This window comes from Cyanistes caeruleus, chromosome 22 (genome assembly GCF_971803275.1).
Source record: "Cyanistes caeruleus chromosome 22, bCyaCae1.hap1.1, whole genome shotgun sequence".
NCBI lineage: Eukaryota > Metazoa > Chordata > Aves > Passeriformes > Paridae > Cyanistes > Cyanistes caeruleus.
Genome location: NC_141722.1, coordinates 2,881,008 through 2,901,710, shown reverse-complemented (window position 1 = coordinate 2,901,710; position 20,703 = coordinate 2,881,008). Strand labels below are relative to the sequence as shown.

Below are 20,703 nucleotides of genomic sequence, written 5' to 3'. Positions count from 1 at the left end.
TTTTCAGCAGAGTCACGACTCAAGGAAACATCCACCCATCAGGATGGAATGATCAACCTTCCTTTCCCTCAGTCACTGCCTGGTGCTTCCAGCACAGCTTCAGGAGTGCCCTGTGTGTGGATGGGAGAGCTCAGCTCGTTCCTGTCCTTTGGAAGAGGCTGCACACACAGCACTGAAGCTGCACTGGGAGCCAGAGCTGACCCTGCACTGGCCCCTGCTCTGTGCTGCTGTATTTCATTTACTGACATCTGTTATTCCCAAGAACTAAGAATTCTCTGAAAACTCAAGGCCACAGAAGCCGGTTGGGCTGTCACAGAATAAAGCAAGCAGCAAATTCCCATCTAATCTATTTGGTTTGAGAACATGACCTAGATTCCAGTACCCATGGCTACATGGAGAGGAGCATCTTTATTTCTCCTTATTGTACAACGAGTCTCAAAATCCTTGCAGAACAGTGATTCCCATAACAAGAAACACCCTCTGAGTGCCTTGGTGTGTTGCAGATCCTTTGCTGTTTGCATTCTGCGTGTTGTGATGTAAAGGGAAAGCATCAGGGAGACAGGAATGGAGCTCACAGTGCACAGGTCCAGCTTTGATCCATGGCAGAGCTGCTGTTGGGAATGAAGGAGTGAGCTCCTTTCCATGTCTGGGATCCTGGGCAAATGCTACCTTGGTAAGTTATCTCTAAAGCCAAGAATGCAGAACTGCTCAGGACAAGAGTTTTCCTTTATAGTCTTCTTTACTCTATTTTTTTTTTATTTCTTCCTCCCTTTTATAGATCTGATATTCCATCCCATCACTCCAGCACAGAGGTATTTTAAATGCTGCCAGTTGAGAATTTCTTTTGCAGTTGGACAGAAATTTTAAAAGGTAGAGTTGCTCCTGGTCACCTGTGCCCTCTTTCTTTTGAGGAACTTGACTCAGACTCTCTGAAAACAGCAGTTCTCAGGAGGTCTCAGCCCCTGTTAGACTGATTTCTTTTACAGAAACACAGTTGTAAAGAAACCTCTTTTTTCTTGTGCTTGCTACAAGTGAAATGGAATTTGTGTAGGTGCCTTATTCACTTGTTGCAGGTTTTCCTGCCAAAATGCTGCAGGATTTTTTTACTCTAGGATCTTTTCCTATTAGCAAGGAAATTCCTCTTCAAATAAATCTGAAGTAATATGCACTCATGCAACTGCTTTGATTACTGTCAGGATTATATTTATTTACTGAAAAAAAAATCTTTGCTTTTTAAAGTCTGATTTAAAAGATACAGGTCTTGAAATTCCAGCCTATGGCTTTTCACTCATCCCTCATTTCTCACGGTTTTGAATAGGGAAGGATATTCATCTGTCCCTAGTTTTGCTTACTCTGATTAATGCCTACAGCTGCTACTTCCAAGTCTTACTGAAATGAAAATATGATTATTAAAACATGATTAAGGAGCCAGCTCTCAGTTGTTTCAGTGGGAAGGTTTGTGGAGGGAGGCAGGTTTGCATCTCCTCAGCCCCTGCGAGCTCAGGTGCTCCAGGGTATCAGCTGGTGCAGAAAACACGAACATTACAGGGTCAGATTTCCAGAAGTCTCAGAGGATGTTTGAAACCATGTAGCTGCTTTCTCTTCCAGGTCAGTTTCCATGCCAGGAGGTTTCACAGATCTCCAGAGCAAGTTGTGCTTGTTCACCATCTGCTGCTCCGGGCTTGGGAAAGGCAGCGTGGCTTGGGGAGCAGCTTGCCCTGAGCCCTGGCAGGTGACTGCAAACACTGCTGGGCACCTCTCAGGATGCTCCCAGCCAGGGGAACAGGAGAAACAGGGAAAGGCACAGAACTTTAGGCAAATACAACAGATATGGGATGGCTTTTAGGGATCAGAGTTTAATACAGTCGTCATTACAAGGTCAAGTAGGTCAGGGTGATAATTGGTTCCACAGAGGAATTAACTAAAACTCCTTCTCAAATCAACACAGCAGCTGGGCTGGGCTGATCAGTCAGGGCAGCACCATTAACCCGAGGAGCCTGGGTTCAACAGTAAAACATCACATGCCATGGTCACAGGAAATCACCCCAGCCACAGGAAATCCATCCAGCCACAGGAAATCCATCCAGCCACAGGAAAACCTGGATTCATCAATGCAGAGGGAATCTTATCATCACCATTCCTTCTTCAGAGCGACCTCACGGCTCTGTGGCAGAGCTGTGGGATGGAAACACCACAAATTCTGTGTGCACACAGCAAGGCAGAGCCCAAAGCAGGGAGAACAGCCTGGGGTCATCAGTAGAGAGGAAGTGGATGAAGGAATGCAGCAGCAGTGCTGGTATCATCAGCACACAATTCTTACATTTCCCCTATATATTCATGTCCTCAATAGTGAGACAAAAATTGTCTTGCCAGCAGCTCTACAGACTTCATTCACTTCGGTGCTGCTTCCATCCTGGCCCTGCTAATGCCCTCTCCTGATGCTCCCCGAGGTGAATGAAGAGGGAGCTGGGGATATGCAGTGAATTGTGTGCTTTTACTGTCCAGGATCCGATTGTATTCCCAGCACTCCTTAAATCTGGGGGTTTGTGCTTTCCCTACAAAGAACCCAGCTCTCAGCATTCTCCAGTAATGCAGGGAGGAACAGTATCTGTCAGTCTGCATGGCCTCAGGACAGGCAGAGAGAAAAGGTGGAAGCAGGTCACAGATAAATAAACATCCATTAAACCCAAAGAGTTGTTTGACCAGAAAAAAACAACTCTAGTTTGGAACTACATGGAAAAAGTAATGTAGAGGGGTGTGGAAGGAACCTCAGTGTCCCTCTTACCCTGGTTTGGAGTCAGAGTTTGTGTTCAGATGGAATAGCTGGGAATTGCTTTCAGGTCTCCAGGTTTAGATGCATCCAGGGTTCAACATTCACTTTTTTAATTCCTCTAAATCATGGTCCTAGATCACACCTGATCCCTGGAGTGCTGAAGGTGATATAAATTAATTTCCAGGAGCTGCTCAAAGGGTCTATGTAATGGCTTTTGGATAGTGGCATGTTCTGTTCCATTTTCCCCTGAATATTTACAATTTCTTCAACCTGGAATTAACCCTAAAACTTTTCTTCATCCCTTCAATCTCTGGCCCAGAACAACAGAAGAATTCATCAATAGTGTGCTGATTTGTTTCCCCTTCCGCTTCCTTGCAGGTCTCCATGAAATCCAGTGCTCCCTGCCCGTGGAGAACAGAAGGATCTTTCTGAACGAGTTATCTGAGGTCAGCTTTAGTGAATGCAAATTCAGTTTGTCATTGACAGACCTTTTTATCATCATTTTCTCTGGAGTTGCCGTGTCCATTGCTGCAATTCTCTCCAGCTTCTTCCTGGCCACGCTGGTGCACTGCTTCCAAAGGTGTGCTCCCAGCAAGGACGACGATGACGATGAAGATGACAGTGAGGACTGAACTTGGTCTAAATCCTTAAATTTCCTCGGTTTATCAATTTCCAGATCATCAGCCAAAGTCTATGAGGAAAAAAAAAAGTAGAGTAAAAGCTTTAAACATGACTTAAAATGTGTAAGGATCCCTTCTAGGTCACAGGTGGGAACGGCAGAGCTGAGACTTGATTTCCATGGTCCTTAATCAAACATTGCATTTAAACTTGAAGGTTGAAGGAAAAAGGGGGGGAAAGTAATAAAGAAAAAAGTTCCAGTGTTTTAAGAGATGAGTTTCCAGATTGTCCTGATGAGATGCAGATTCTTATAAGTGCTTGAAGCTTGTTCTAGATACACTTTGAATGGGACTGGGTGAATGGAGATGTTTGGTTGAAATACAGAAGCAATTCAAAATAGTATCCTTCCTATATCTAAGTACTGGGAGATTCTATTAAAACTCACACAAAATGCAATTAAAATGATTCCTGGAATTGCAGAAAACATGAGAGGAAGGTTGGCATTTTCCCCCTACAAAAGTTCTCCACAAACATTCATCCTCCATTTAACGACAGCAATTGCAGGCACAGCAAAAAAAAATAATATATATATATTTCTGTAAGTGAATATGATTCTGGGTCTGAGTCATCCACTGCAGATGCCTGACACTTCTTTGGTCATGGCACAAATACTAAATATAACATCCTTTTGCATTTTTAGCTGTAGTGAAGTAAAGGATTTCCCTCCCCGTAATGCTCGGCACCAGTAACTGTTGCAGCATCCAGTCCATTTAGATATTTTAAAGCACTAAGGGCTATATTCTGCTCCTGGTTATACTGGAATAACCCAAATCAGATGAACACCATGCTCCAAATTGGCAACTGTATAAACAAAAGTGAAATCTGGCCCAATGTATTTCTTGACTGTATTATAGATTTGTCAAAACTTGAGCTCTTCTATATGATGGTAGATATTTTTGTTAAAATTTAAAAAGATGTTTATTACAAGAGATTTTTGGAATAGTGCTGGACAGCTTTTTAGGATAAGTATATTTTTAAAATATTTGTAATGGAAATATTTTTTTAAAGCTCTGTGTATTTAAATGTTATCTAGAATAGCTGTGAGGGCTTAAATAGTAATAAGCAAGCTAAGGACTGTATGCTTATAAAGTAATTAGAGCTGATAAAAAGTAGCATTTGTTTAACTACTGTAAATGCTGTTATTTCTTTAAAAAAGCACTCTTTGGATAACACACTGCCTTGCTCAGGAGGAGGGAATCACCCTGTGTGGCTGGGGGTGCCAGGGACACGTTCCTGGTGATCCCCAGACCTTCAGCCAAGCCCAGGAGCTCCAGCTCCATCCCTGTGCAGGGGCTGCAGGGCAGGGCTGTGTCCTGGCTGTCCCTGGGACCAGCTCTGCATCCCTGCCTGGGCTGGCAGGGCTCACCCTGGGTGTGCACTTATTTATTTCTGCTCACTCCACAGCTTTTCCAATGCACTTACTGCTTCCATTGTTCGGATTGTTACTTCTGAGAACAGAATGAAACGGGACAGTGAGAGGTTATTCTGTATCAATACTGTCTTATTCTATTCCAATTCCTTCCAGAAAAATGAAATGACATGATTTTCACTGTGTAGTGCCATGATTATAAACAACACAAATATATTTATAATTTCAACCTGGGTTTTGATGTTTATTTGTATGTGGGAATGAAAAAGGTCAAGAACTGTGCCCAAATCACTTTTTATTAGGGAGTTTTGTGGAGTGGCTGGAAACACATGTTACCCAGTGCAGTTCCTGAGGCACCTCCCTTTCCCACAAATACAGATCTGTTATCAACAGTTTTATATTTAGAGCTGTGCAAATTGTTCAGTCATGGAATAGGAAACTGGGTCACTCTTATTACGGGCTCACAACTTGCAACCCCTTAGCAAAATGATTTGTCCCACCAAACTTCCCAGGGAGTCACCAGTGGATATTTCAGCAAACATCTGCCCTGCCCTTGGGAATGAATTCCACCAGCCTGGAAGGCTCAATAATTTTGCAGAAGTCACATATCAAACTCAACCTTTTTGACAGGGCTCTGCTCTCACTCACAGGTTCACCCTCAGTGCCTCAGGAGGAAGAAGACGTAGATTTGTTTATGGTTTGTAGCTTTTTGTTCAACCCAACACGAAGCCCTGAGAGCTCTGGCTGCATTTGGAACGTAGCAGCCTCAGAACAGCGAGGAGCACACTAAGCTGCCACCCACACAGCACAGGCTGGAGAGAAAAGCTTTATTTGGGAAGCTGCTATTCTGGATACTCCATCACACCAAAGGGATTTTGCAGTTTAAGGGGTTTTTTTCTGCATCAGAAACTTCAGCAGTATTTTTTAATTCTATTTTTTTTTCCCTATAAGAAATGTACATTTCAGAACTATAGAAGTCCTCCAGTTAGTAATATTGATTTATTGTGAGCACCAGCAGTTGCCAACCATTAATATTGATTTTGCATAATTCTAATTGCGAGTAAGTGAGACAGAACTTGGATTTACTTCTAACTGGGATTTTTCTAATTTTATAGAATCTTGAGAGCAAAACACCCTCCTGCTGGAATGTTGCCAGAACCAGTGATCACCATCATCTGCAAAAAACTTTGAGAGCCAATTTCATTCTCACCAGAGAGCGACCTGAGGGCTGCAGGTTTAGCTCCACAAGGGTGTAACACAGAGCTAATCCCTCTCCAGGTTTTTGGGGATGGGGAGTGCTCCTGTGCAGGGACATTTCCATGGCTGGGATGCAGTGACCCACATTAGGATCAGAGGAGTTCCACTGGTGCCAAGTGAGAGCTGAATTTAGCTTTAGCACTGCCTGGAGGTGATTAGAAATGTACTCTGCAAACTTCTTCATTTACAATTTCCCTTCTAAAATAGCTTCACTTTCCTGGTGCTCTCTCTGGCTGTCAGAAGCAGCAGACATTTTACCTGCTTCAAGGGGAAGGAAAGACACTCTGCATGACCCAAATAAAGCTTTGCAGGCTGCAGGAGCCAGGGAGCAGCTGCCACATTGCCTGCAGATACGTCTCCTTGATGAAATGCTATGTGTGAGGATCCAAAACCTGCGCAAAAAAGCAAACCTGAGTGATGTCATCGAGACAGTCTGACTTTTAGAAGGGTGCACATGGGTTTTAAAAAGCCCTAATCCACAAAATATTAAAATAAAGATCACCTGAAGCAGCTGCCCAAAGCCAGAATTTCATCCCCAGAGAGCCAGCATCTTTCTGAGGCTGCTCCTGCTGTGCCTCTTGCTCAGACATGAACATTTTTGGGTCAGGTTTTACAGGAAAATGCTCTGGGATACCTCAAAGGGGCAGCTCTGGAAGCTCCTGCAGAGGACCACGGTGCTTGCCTGGCTCAGACAAGGAGCAGGGAGTGACCCAATGCACAATGACAGCTAAAATTCAGCCTGGCATGTGTGGAAATGACAAAAACTTGTGTTTCAGCTGTGGAAGAACAGTGTGCACCCAGCTGTGTGGGAGCACTGGAGCTGCTGTACCCAGAGCAGGGGCAGCAGCTGGGGGGAACCTGGGCTGGGCCTGCCCCTGCTGCCAACCTGCTCCAGGAGGAAATCACTCTATTTCCAGGGCTGGAAATAATATATAATATATAATATAATATATATATAACATATATACATAATAATATGATAAAAAAATAGAACAATTTTTTTATTATTTATATTTATATTATAATATAACATATAACATATAAAATATATTTTTTCTATTACATATGATATATGATATATGATATATGATATATGATATATGATATACGATATATTATATATTATATATATTATGTAATATATGTTATATGATATATATCATATATGATATATTATATCATATATTATATCATATATTATATATTATATTATATAATAACAATATAGATATATATATTTATATTGATCTTCTATATATATTTATATCGATCTATCTGCTTCTATATTAATATAATATAATATAATATAATATAATATAATATAATATAATATAATATAATATATCTATAATATAATATAATATAATATAATATAATATAATATAATATATCTATAATATATCTATAATATATCTATAATATATAATATAGGATATATTGTAATGTCTAAGTTCAGCTCACATCCCCCAAAATAAAGGAGCAGGGCTCTGACAGTGTCCAAACCCAACCATTCCTCTGAGAGGACAATGTTTGATTAAACATTAATTAATTAATGTTAATTGATTGATTGATTGATTGATTGATTAAACCTCTGGTTTAAGCTGTTTCACTGACCTCCTGTGGCACTGTGCTTGGACTGTGCAGGAAAATCTCTGTCATTCATCATGGTGAAGGTGGAATGCTGAACCCTTGTGTAGTGTTTCCAGGAAGAAAGCGGGAATATACATTAAATTCCTTCCTCCTGCTGAGGGTTCTGAGTGTCAGGCAGCCTGTGACACACAAAAAAAACCTTTTATTATTTCATGTCCTCCCTGTCACCACTGGAGCAATCATGTCACAGAACTGCAGAAAACAAACACATTATTAGTGATCTGTGATGCTCTGTCACAAAAATACCTGGTTTTGTAATCACATTCACACTCTCACATTGACATCATCTTCCCCTTTATGTGTTTCTGTATCTTCATATCACAGCTGTATCTAAAATATCATCCCAGTTTGGTGCTTCCTCTGTGAAAAAATCACTACAAAAATAACCAAACCAGGAAAACCACAGGTCCAACTGTCTATCCAACCACCCAACCACTATTGTGAAGAGTTAGTAGGAAAAAAAACCCTGAATTTTGAGCTGACAGAGAGAGAGAGCAGCAGCAGCCCCTCTGTCACAAAGCAGGATTTGAATTATGCTGTGTCTCTCCAATTCCCAGCAGCTCTCCCAGGGTGGAATTGTGTGACTCTGGGTTAGCAGCACACACTGTGGTTTTTTGGGGCTGGCCAAAACCTCTGGCAGTAAATACTTGGGAGCAGACTTCTACTGCTCCCTTTGTGGGATGTGAGAGGCTTGCAGGGCAGCGAGGAGTGGCCAGCAGAGCCAAGTTTGCTTCAAAGCTGCTTTGTTTTCATCTCAGAGCTGCTTCTCCAGCAGTTTCTGGGAGCAGTGGTGAGCTCTGAAGGTTGGCACTTCACACCCAGGTACGTGGTATTGTCTATTGCCAGCAGAAATTCATCTCAGGTGAATTTTCAAAGTTTAGTGCTCCCAACCAAGGCACCATTTTTCATTTGAATGTGAAAGGTGAGATGTCTCTTAGAAGATACAAAAATCTCTTATCAGCTCAGAAATGAGAAAGTCAAAAAAGTCCATCCAGACAATGGTGCTGGCAGGTTTTGCTTCAACCCTCCCAGAGCCTGAGGCCATTCCTCCAAGCTGAATTATCATCTCTGGAATATCAGTGGTTATGTCTGGACTCCTTTTTCTCCTCCTGGTCATGCTCCTCACCAAGTGGCATCACTCTTCAGCCTTTGAAAACCTGGCTCTGAACATGAATCAAGGGAGGAAATGAGCAGAATAATGACCTTGAGGTCATTTTGTTCAGTTTGGAAAATTCTCCCTTAGAGCTGTACACAGGAAAATGGGAAAACACCCCCCTGAGCTCCAAAAGATTCCATATAAACACAGCATTGGATGGCTTTAAAAATACAGGGGCAACCAGAAAATATGTATGGTAATATATGTATCATTAAAAAGGAAAATGAGGCATAATTAAATTGAGTTGTATTTTCATAGGAGAACATTATTTTTGGGTTGCTTTGTTGAGTACTTACCTAATTTTCACGTGGTGATTGTAAAACCTACAGACTGGAAGGGAAATGTGCAATACTGGCTATAAATTAACACAGTTTAATGTTAGTTTGGTTGTGAGTTTACACTTGCAGTGTCTTGACCAAAAACCTGCAGCAGCTGCCTGTCCAAAATAATTCAGTTGTCTTATGATTGTATTATTTAAAAACAAAACAACCACCAAAATAAACAAACAAACAAAAAAACCCAAACCAAACTCCCCTAGAGTCCATCTTCATAAGAAAAATGGAATATTGTCTAAGTAGTTTCACTGATTTCTTCCCATGGCAATTCCTAAATGTCATTATATTTACTGACCTCAGCAGTTTGGTAAAAGGTGACAGGAGAGTGTTCTAGAAATACATTATCACGTATTTCTTTCCAACTTTAGGTAGGAAATCCTCAAAATCCAATTCTAAATTATGTTTCTGAGAGTGGTATTATGTTGTCAGTGCAAATTGTTCCCATCTTAAAAAAGCAAATTCTCTTTAAAAAATAAAAAAAAAAAAAATTGGAAGAAAAAGCTGCTTTAGGGATTTTTCAGTCCAGAATGGGTTTTTTTTAAAACAATCAAATTAAAATAAACTCCACAATGTAGGGTTTTAAATGAAAGCAGAAAATGTTTGAACAATAAATTCATGAATATTACACTGTATGGCAGGGAATGACTAAAGACCTAATATTTAATTTCTATTATTCCTTGAGGGAACAGAAGTCATTAGGCTGAGAAGCTGGTTATTGTTCTCAAGGAAAATCTCCCACTCAGGCTGATTCCTTCAGATTTAGGGTTTGAGATGAAAATTTTCCACCAGGGAGCACAGGGGGGGTGTGAGACTGGGAGTGCATCAAAGCAGGGAACTGCTTTCTGTTTGACCTGAGTGTGCTGTGACAAAAGAAATTGCAGTCGGCTTTATAACTTCTTTAATTTGTTTTTTCTCTCTCTCTCTGATTCTTCTGCACTTCTTTTCACTCCTGGATTTCTCAGCTTCTCTGAGATTGGGATATTCCTTCATGGGGAGTCCCACTTATCTCAGTTCTCTGGGTCAGAAGAAAACTCCAAAGCTCGTTAGGATCTTGTTTCTTGTGTTTATTAGGATGTTATCACAAAACTTGGCAGGTGTTCCCCAGACCCTTCTGCACAAGCTGAAATCATCATAACCTGGAACACTTTGGGCTTTGATTTCTCAAAATGGCCCTGAACTACTCAGTTCTTTTATCTTTATATTTATTCTTATCCAATTAACAATAGACACACAAATTATTTTTATTAATGACCCAATGACCCATCACTTGTGTGCTGCACTGTGGCATTTTCTATCCAATCACCTCCTACTACCCAAAAACCTCTCGAAGAAGAACATGAAGAAGAAATAAGGAGGAAAAGAGACAACACTCTAAATTCTCCATCTTTTCTTCTATTTTCTAAACTGGTTTAAACTCTAAACTTTAACTTTTTCACTCAGTGACTTAAGGAAACTTCTCCAATTTACACACTCACACTTTTAGCTTTTCTATCTAACTTTAACAGTTGTTTTCATGTAACACCATGAAAACATGCCCATAAATTTCATGTTGTATGGAATTCAGTGTTCTGCTGGATGTCAGAGCCAGGGATCAGAGACAAGGGCTCACACTCTGTGTCTCAGACTCCAACAGGATTCAATCCTGATTTCACTGTTAAATGATTTTGGATCCCATCTGGTGAAGAGTGGTGCAGCTCCACCCCTTCACTGCTGCTATACCCTGATTTACCTGGGGTGGAGAGTGCCTGGGCAGTGGGAGCTCTGCAGCTGTGGGCTGGGGGTGTTCATTCTCTGCATTCTGGTACAAAAAGAAAGGAGAAAAACTCTGTGTGTGCCCTTTGTCCTGCTGGTCTGAGTGCCAGGGAGTTACCTGGCTTTGTGCTGTCTGCACTGGGGGGTGAATCCTAATTTGATTTAGAGTGGGAGGCAGCGTTGTTTGGAGGTTTACAGAGGTTGTGCAGCGTTTCCAGCTGTGCTCTGGGTTCTGTGAGAGAATCTGCAGCGCTCCCAGAGCTCGGCTGCAGCCCCGTGTGGCACAGAAGGTGTCACTGCCTGCTGATCATTGCCCATCGCTGCCCTAGTTTGATGATGGATTTATAATGAACATCTTTAACCTCAGCCTAGCCCAGCCATCTGCTCTGGGAAGCAAGCTGGCACTCCAAAGCCATTTTCTGCTTCAAGGTGTCTCCTTGTAGTCCTGCAGAACAAACAGTGAGTCATCTCCTCCCACCAGGCTAGAGCAGGATCCCAGCTCTGTCAGTCCCTGCTGCTGGCTCCAGAGCTGGCTGTGACTGAGCACAGGCACCAAACTTCAGCCTTGCTGCTCCCCTGCTGAATCACAGAGGGATGACACAGAAATCTCCTGAGGGATGTGAATGGGGTGAACACTCTGGCCCACATCTACAGGCAGCAGGGAAAACCCAGCACTCATCCCAGCTTTCTTTGCAGGTCCTGATGGAATTCTCTTCCTGCCTGTTTTGTGTCTCCATCATCTCAAATTCCTGAGACTTCATTCTTAAACTTTCATGGCAACTGCTCGTTTTTCTATTTAACAGGGTGGCTCAGAAAGGGAAAGTGTCAGTGAGGGCACTCCCTTCATTAATGGAAATCATTTTTGGGTTATGAAATTGCTCTCCACCTGCCTTCTGTTAGCAAATAGGAGCCTTTGTCAAGTCTCCAGGATTTTGGTCTGCCTTCTATTGCAGCAATAGAAAATTAGGGACATCCAATCTTAAATGGAAAAGTTTAAGAAGCTTTGTCTCATAAAGTGATGTCTAAGATTTGTCTGTCTTTTATTCCATGTTCTTTACTAGATGATCCCCCCTGCTGCCACCTTCAAACGAAGCGATTTAAAACGGATCGGATATTAAAGCTTTAAGATGGGATTTTAAAATAAATGAAATGCTATCAGGACTGTAATAGCAACAGCTGCTGTGTCTGCCAGCTGGACTGGAGACTTAATCACTCCATCAAATCCCACTTCCCACAGCCCTGCACTAGTTTTCCCTGCCTTGTGCCCTCTCAGCACACCCCACGGAGGGATGCTCCCCGTGGCTCTGCAGGAGCCTTGGGGGGAGAATCTCCCTCTGGGCTCTCAGCACCCTGCACTGAGCCTGGAATGTTCTTCCTGAAGGCCCAGGAGCAGGAAGGAACAGGAGGTTTTAAGCCCTGTGGCAGTTTTTGCCTCCTGCTTGCAGCAGGGCTGGGTGCTGTGGGTGCTGCCGAAGGAACAGCTTCTCTCTGCCTGTCCTCAGAAAAAAATCAACTTCTGGATCCCTGTGGATTGAACATGAGCCATGTCAAATGTAGCTCATGAGTGCTGTCACCTTGCAGCAGAACTTGTCCCTGCTCAGCTCTGTGGTTCTGCCAGGTACCAGCCAGGTCAGTGAAACAAATCATTTCCAACCGAGTCACCTCACAAAACAGCTCCTGGTTTCAAAATGTCACATTTCCCTCTGACCTTAGCTTTACAGAAAGTTTACCAAAAGAGTTCGATATGATTTCCTTTCACATGAAATTGAATTTTTTGGCTGACCAAAGTTTATGTGTTAAAAGAGCCACTAGAAGAAAATTATTTTTAGTGAAACTGAAAAGACCATTTTTCTGATTTGTGCATCAGCTGCCCAATCAAGAGCTGATGATTTATTTAGGTGTGGGCTCTCACTGCCAGCAGTGCAGGTAACACAGTGAGCAGCCATGGACACAGCAGTTAACCTCTCTATTGTGTGTTTAACCATCTGTAAAATTGATATGATCCTACTTTCCTGCCTGACACAGCTGGACAGAGGCTTAATTTTTAATCAAGTTCTGTTAAAGCACTTGGAGCTCATTGTATAAAAGATGCACCAAGAAGGAAAATAGTTTTATTAGGCTATTAATGCTTGTACAGTTATATTGTGCTCCAAGAGTGATAACACAGTGAATGACACCAATGTTCTAGAAATAATATAAAAAAAGAAAGTATCAAGAAGCAAAAGAGATGTTCTGGGATGGAGAACAGACTTTGTGACAGTCTAGTCTGACTTAGTTCCTTTGTCCCTATTAATTATAAATGTGGAGCAACTTGTTAATGCATTTCTAAAGGCAGGTTGACACAGGCTCCTCTCTCCTGGCCACGGGCTTTTGAATAAATTTAACCCCAGGAGCAGAAGAACTGGACAATGAAGGCATTTCTATAACAACCAAAGTGGGGACACCCCAGATTTCCTGGGTCTGGGAGAGGCAGTAATGATACACCTGTGGGAGCTGGCTATGAATAATTGCTGTACAGGGCCCTGGAGTTACATTTCAGGCTGATTGTCCGTGGAATATGACCAGGTATTATTCTCCACGCTAATTCTCTACCCCCTGTGCCCTCCAATGCCTCCAAAAACAGTGATAAAAATACTAAATTTTACTAATAAAGTCCTTAAGTCATTCAGAAGTTGTGTTAATGGTGAAATATAACTGTTTATATTTAACAGCCAATGGAAATGGAAACCAACAATTAATTAATTATATTTCAACAGATTGCCTAATAAAAGCTACAGTATTTAAATCTTCCTTAATATTTTAAAGCAAATTTGACACCCTGTGTGCTTTGCAGGCACAGCCTCCCCCCAGAATTCCCATTAATTACCTGTAATTACTGTTCACTGCTGCAGTAGTGGAGGGGCAGTGTCTGCCATGCAGTTCTGCTCTGGGAAGTGACTGCAAATGTGCTTTTAGGAGGTTTCCTTATCACAGAATCATAGAATATTTGGGTTGGGAGGGACCTCAAAGCTCATCCTGTTCCACCCCCTGCCATGGGCAGGGACAATTTCCACTGTCCCAGGGAGCTCCAAACCCTGTCCAGCCTGGCCCTGGGCAAGGAACCTCAAACCACAGAGGGTTTGAGAACCTCTGAGAACCCAGAACCTCTTTCCAAAACAATGGGGAACAGCTTGGGACCTCCAGGGACCAAACTGTGATGATATTTCAGTCTGTAAATAAACAAGGGAATAATAATAATAATAATAATAATAATAATAATAATAATAATAATAATAATAATAATAATAATAATAATAATAAATAATAAGGTACACCTCAATGTGCTAAGCAGCTATTCCAGGAAATGCAATCATTATCTCACATGATCTTTATTGTCACTTTTTCAGAGTCACTAAGGAAATTAAAACTTTCCAGATAAAAGCCTGGAGAGTTTTAAATTAAACAAAAAGTGTTGGTTATTGCTGGATGAGGCATCCCCACTGAGTGTCCAAACCATGGCATTAATTTGATCATTTGGAATTGTTGATTCAGTCGCAGGGAAGTCCCCCCCCACCAAAGCACTGGCATATCAGACAATTTAAAAAAATCTACTTTTAAAACAAGCAAAAGGCTTCAGGAAACACTTCCTAAAGTAATGACACATTCTGGGTGTGCAGCTGGAGATGTCCTGAGGAACAGGACCTGAAGGTGCTGAGCACCTGCTGCCTGGAAAATGCTAAAAACTGAGGCACCCAAATTCCTTCAGTACATTTAAATATCCTAAATCTTAATTTTAGTATTACCTCTCGACCTGCAGGCCAGATCTCATGTACAACATGAGTTCCTGGGGAGAAAAGTGATTAAAAACCTATTTTTTTCTCTCTTTAATCAATAAAAATTGGCTTCTGGACAGTCTAAGATCAATCATATCAGTAAGGGACACATGTCAGTAAAAATTTACTTGTGTTTCTATCATTCAAGTTGCTTTGCTCAAGCTACAAGGTGTTTCTTTTTCCCCTGATTCACTGGCACAACCATGGAAATGACTGAAAGGTTTGCTGGGTGTGTGACTTTACAGGAGAAAGTTTTGAGAAGAGCACAAGCTGTGTGAGTACAGGTGAGGTATATTCTTTTAAAGAATGTTATTTTTGTTCCTTTAAATAAAGGTCTGTCTGGGAATTCCAAATCTCCAACACTTTTAACAGGAAAAGCTTGAGAAACTGCTTAAAAAAACATCTGTGAAATGGCAAAAAAATGATTGAAATATATTTTTAAAACCTGAATAATCAGTCAAGATCTGCTAACAGCCTGTGGGCACAGGGGAAAATACCTGTCTTGTGTTGCTGGAAATCAGCAGTTGCCACATTCTGTAGAATGAGAGACAACAGCAGCAGATTTTTCAGAGATTTCAGGCAAACTGGGAAAAAAACCACAACTGTTTTACCCAGCCAGCATGACCAATGGTTAAGGAGATACCCACAACACACAGGAGCTCCAGAGGCTGAGTACTGGATTTTAAGGAGTTAATATTCTCTTCCTCTCCCCTTTTTCCCCCTCTTCCTCTCTCCCTGACTGGCTCCAGCCCTGGCTCTCATCTGAAGGGCACAGAACTCGCTGAGGTTCACATGATACCACTGACAGCAGCATGATAAGCCTATTTCTGACAGTGTGGCAAATTACTATTATGAAATCCCAGTACATTTGATTACAGAGTGACTTTCAGAGGGGATCACACTCAGCAAGGTTATGAAGAGCTCAGTGTTTACTGAGTAATGCTGACTTACTGGAAAAGAATATCAAGAGCTCTTTAAATAAAAAAAGTTGGGAGATTCCCAATTCAGAAAACATTTGGCTGAGTAGATCCAGCCAGGCATTATGTTTCTCTAAAATGAAAGGGAAAAAATGATCAGCAGGATTTCTTAGGTTGGTTTTTTTTTTTCTCGTTGATGGATGACTCAGTGAAATGTGTTTGATGGAGGTTCACACCAAAAAAAGGAATCATGAACTTGAGGTTGTCCTTCCCCTCCAGCATTTCACCTTTCAGGAGGTTCCAGGTGCTCTGTCTCTCCCAGGATGCCTCCCCATCCCAGCCAAAGGGATCTCTGCAGAGTGCCCAGGTGAAAAGGACAAGACTCAAACAAAAAATCAAGACAAAAGCAGAAGTGGGAGGAGAAACAGGCAGAAACAATCAGAAACAGGCAGAAACAATCAGAAACAATCAGAAATAGGCAGCAATAGTCAGAAACAGGCAGAAATAGGCAGAAATAGGCAGTAATAGTCAGAAATAGGCAGAAATAGCCAGAAATAGGCAGAAATAGGTAGAAATAGGCAGAAATAGGCAGTAATAGTCAGAAATAGGCAGAAATAGCCAGAAATAGGCAGAAATAGGTAGAAATAGGCAGAAATAGCCAGAAATAGGCAGAAATAGGCAGAAATAAGCAGAAATAGGCAGAAATAGGAAGAAATAGTCAGAAACAGGCAGAAATAATCAGAAATAAGCAGAAATGAGCAGAAATAGGCAGAAATAAGGAGAAATAAGCAGAAGTAGTCAGGAATAGGCAGAAATAGGCAGAAATAGGCAGAAATAAGCAGAAATAGCCAGAAATAGGTACAAATAGGCAGAAATAGTCAGAAATAATCAGAAATAGGCAGTAATAGTCAGAAATAAGCAGAAATAGACAGAAATAGGCAGCAATAGGCAGAAACAGGCAGAAATAGGCAGAAATAAGCAGAAATAGGAAGAAATAGTCAGAAATAGGCAGAAATAGACAGAAATAGTCAGAAATAATCAGAAATAGGCAGTAATACTCAGAAATAGGCAGAAATAGGCAGAAATAAGGAGAAATAGGCAGAAGTAGTCAGGAATAGGCAGAAATAGTCAGAAATAATCAGAAATAGGCAGAAATAGTCAGAAATAATCAGAAATAGGCAGAAACAGGCAGAAATAAGCAGTCTCTGGACTCAGAAGGGTGGAAATTGCCAATAAAAGAAGCATCTCTGCAAAACCCACCAAAAGTTCAAGCTTCATGCTCTGCAGCAGGGAATTGACCCCTTGGGTTAGGAAGTGGAGACTTGCAGCAGGTTTTTTGGTAAAAAACTCCTTAAAAGTTGCTGTTTTCCTAATGCTGAGCTCATATCAGAGCCAGCCATGTCCCCATCACTGCCAGCAAACACTTTTGGGGATGCTTGAACAGAGCTGGTATCTTTTGGTAAAACTTCTTGTGATTATCGAGAGGAAGGAGGAGAAGAGGGAACAGGGAGCATCCAGCTCCTCTTCCTCTGAAACCAAAGGAAAAACCCTGGGTGGTGCCACACAGAGATCCAAAATCTGCTGATGACCAGATGGGATGGGAGAATTGGGCAGAGTGGGATTTAATCTACACAGGAAAAGTGGGGAAACAGGGGAGTCTGCTCCCCAAAACTCTGCAGCACAGGTGGAGAAGTGAAAACAACAAAAGATTTCTTGGGAATCATCGTGGTCAAAAAAGAGAATTATTTTTATCTGCAGGAGTTCCAGTTCTAAGAACAGTGTGGTAACAGTTCTTAGACCACAAGTTTTGCAGCCAGCTGAAAGATTGCCACTGTTTTCAATTTATTTTGGACCACATTGTATGCAATTCATTTCGTGATGTAGAATTCCTGATTTTCCCCTGGAAATAACCCTGCTGTGTTAAATATTTTCTGATGCCACTTCCAGCAGAGTATAAACACAATGACAAATTCTGGTTTCAGAGGAAATCTTTGCTCAGGTATTTCAGCTTAGTCATACCCTGGCTGATCCTACAGTAAATCTGCATGTCAATATTTATCTTATGTAGGCCATCTGCTGTACTCCTGACACAGGAATTCCAGAGGATATGGGAAAAAGAAAGAAATCATTTCTGCAAAAATTCTAAAAAAAGACAATATAATTATCAACAGTGGGTCTCCTTAAAATAGGCCTGGAAGTTTGCTGTGACTCAATGTGTTTTAAGGAAAGGAAAATGTTATTTTAACGACGAAGCCAGCAAATTCTACCCTTTAGATTCCACAGCAGTAATCTCTGTAAAACCCATGATTTAAAAGCTGCTATTTCTCACCAACTGAAGCTGAGTGCACTTTTTTATTCTAACAAATCTGAATAAAATTAGAGCACTCTGCATAAATTCTCCCTGCCTCTGTGCCTGCTGTCTTAGCTCCAGGCAGAAGCAGATGCCTGTGATTTCTAAGACTGTCAAACCAGCACCATAAGCCAAAGTTGTGTTCACCTTAAAAAACCACGAAATTTATTCCAGCTTGGTAACAAGCTGGCCCATTATTTCAGGTTTTTGGTGCCAGTGTTCTGCTTTTTAAAGGCCATCTGAAACCTCACAGGCATTTTTGACATTTTCCCATTAACAAGGTTGATATTTGGGGGACTGAGACTGCTTTGTGTCCAGATTTAAACTTTTAATACCTTAGATCTGTCACTGGTTCACTGGAAGATGCTATTTTTATTTTTCTCATTATCAGTTCTTAAAAAAAAAAAAAAAAAAAAAAAGAAGAAAGAAAAAGGAAAAAAAAATATAACACATTTCTCATTTAATATTAACTGGAACATATTTTTCCCTGTAGCAGTTTGCTGATTATCAATTTCAATGCCACGTTGCAAATAGTGCCTATAAATAGAAAATAAGCCTTTTCTGTGAAATGCCCAGCCAGAGCAAAGGCTCATTAATCAGAGAACAGGTAGAGCCCAAGAGCCCAGCCTGACTCTGCTCATGGAAACTCAGGCTGACAGAGCTGTCTGAGCCATCAACCACAGCACTTTGCTCTGTGCACAGGGAGAAAGTTTAGTCAAGTGTTCAAAATATGGAAATAAGAGTGAAAATGCCTGTGTTGCTCCTCCTGCTGACTGGCTGCAGGCACATCCCCTCCCTGTGATTTAATCACTGACAGAGGAACCTGCAGCATTGCTCAGATATAGCAAAAACAGCTAAAAAGAAAATATTACATCATGGAGTGTGAAAGGTGGAAGTGTGTAAATCACAGGGATTCGTGTGGCAATTTAACAGGTGATGGTGATTTTGGGCTGGATGAATCCTTGGGTTGGATTCCAGGGATCCTGCAGGGAGGGCATTGAGCTCAGCCAGGAAAAAATGGTTCATGGTTCATGTCTGCCAGCCACGGACCAGGGAACATCTCCACAGAGATCTGCACCAAAACCTGATCAAGGCAGATCTTGGTTCCCAGCTTGAGACTGACTAATTGGGCAGGGAGTGGTTTAATCCAGAAAAAAAAGGGTGGGTTTTGTGCTGGTTGTGTAAAATCAATCCCAGTTTACTTCTGACCCTGCTTTGACCTCATTTCTACTCTTAATAGAAATAAGAACAGTAACAATGGCACCTTTCACCCCCAGGGATTTCAAGCCATTGGGAAAGTGACTGGTGGCTCAGTTCTGAGGCTGAAGAGTGAGATCTGGTTTTGTGTTTGTTATTCCTTATCTACATGACATATTTACAGAGTACAAGGAGCTATGTACAGTAGGCTAACAAGCTGCAAAATGCCTGGAGAAGTTTCTCTTCAAGGTCTTTTAAGTGTCAACCCAACCAGCAATGAAATGCCAAGTAACTTATTCTCATTATTAACCCAATAACCCAACACCTGTGTCCTGCAATGTGGATTTTTCATCCTAATATTACCCAAAAACCCCAGAAGAAGAAGAAGAAAGAGAAGAAGGAGGAAAATACAATGCCCTAAATCTTTCATGTTGTCTCTTATTCAGTAATATAGCTAAAACTCCAAACTCTTTCTCACCCAGTGACTTAATATAATTCTATCTAATTTACACACTGACACTCTCAGTTTCTCTACTTAGTTCTAGAAGCTTTTTCCTTGGGTTTAAGTTAAACTCAGTGTTCTCTTGAGAGTCAGAGCTTGTCAGCACAGATGAGGGAATATTCTCTGTGCCTCTGACTCCAACAGGAAAGCTGCATCCTCTGAGCAGAGAGGTGAGAGTTTTTATGAAGAAATCTGTAGAAATTCCTTCTCCTTAAGAGGGGACTGACATCAGAGGGGGCTTTGACCCACTGGGAGCTTTGCAGAGCCCGAGTTGAGCCTCGGTGGGCAGCGATGGGGGCAGCTCCCATTGCCCAGGGATCAGGAGCACTAAAGCAGATCCAATTCTGCCACCTGCTGCTCCCCTCCATGCCCACAGCACCCACACTGCAGCCAGCCCTGCTCTGCTCTGCTCTGGGATTTTACTGAGGTTGTTGTTTTTAAGCCTAAAAAAAACCACCCAAGGGGTTCAATTAAGTGCTCTGCTTTCAATATTTATATTAACAGCAGGAATGCAAACTGTCCCTGCAGCGTGTAGAGATAAAGGTGATGAAGAACATCCACGCCTGCCTTACAAAAACAAAGCCTGGGATTGTGCTAAGTACATATTTTAAAGGAAAATTAATAATGATGCAAAGAGGGGAGACTGGGCTGTTCAGTGATGGAACCAAAGGTTGTGACTGCTGTAACTAAAGGTGTTTCCAAAGCTTGGGTGTTTGGGGGAACTGAAGAAAAATGCAGGTTTGTCTGTACAAACCAGCGGGGTTCCAGCTCCCCTCAGGAGATCTCCAAGAGAGAAGATTAAATTAGGAAGCTGGCTCCGTGGGCAGCCATCAGCAACCAGGATGTGCAAAGCCATGGCTTCTGTATCACTGTAGAAACTCAAAATTGCTTTACTCTGAACTCCAAAAATCCAAGATTTTCTTTTTATATGCTGCTAGGCTGAGGCACCCAAGGA

At 41.6% G+C, this 20,703-nt stretch overlaps 1 protein-coding gene and 1 long non-coding RNA gene across 4 annotated transcripts in view; one reads left to right on the top strand and one right to left on the bottom strand.

Moving 5' to 3' along the window:
- The window catches only part of LRRC38 (leucine rich repeat containing 38), a 54,978-nt gene extending 49,929 nt beyond the window's left edge, over positions 1–5,049 (top strand). For all 3 annotated transcript variants that reach the window (XM_086860919.1, XM_086860918.1, XM_023940645.2), the window contains one exon: positions 3,152–5,049. In XM_086860919.1, the coding sequence (XP_086717045.1) occupies positions 3,152–3,405 (254 nt within the window). In that variant the 3' untranslated portion in view covers positions 3,406–5,049. The remainder of the gene's footprint in view (positions 1–3,151) is intronic.
- Positions 1,182–13,911, bottom strand: LOC147649527 (uncharacterized). Its single transcript, XR_015278834.1, has 3 exons — positions 13,837–13,911; positions 7,692–7,846; positions 1,182–3,464 (listed from the first exon to the last, which is right to left on the bottom strand). It is a non-coding gene; the product is annotated as an uncharacterized LOC147649527 (long non-coding RNA).
- Positions 13,912–20,703: the final 6,792 nt, after the last annotated feature.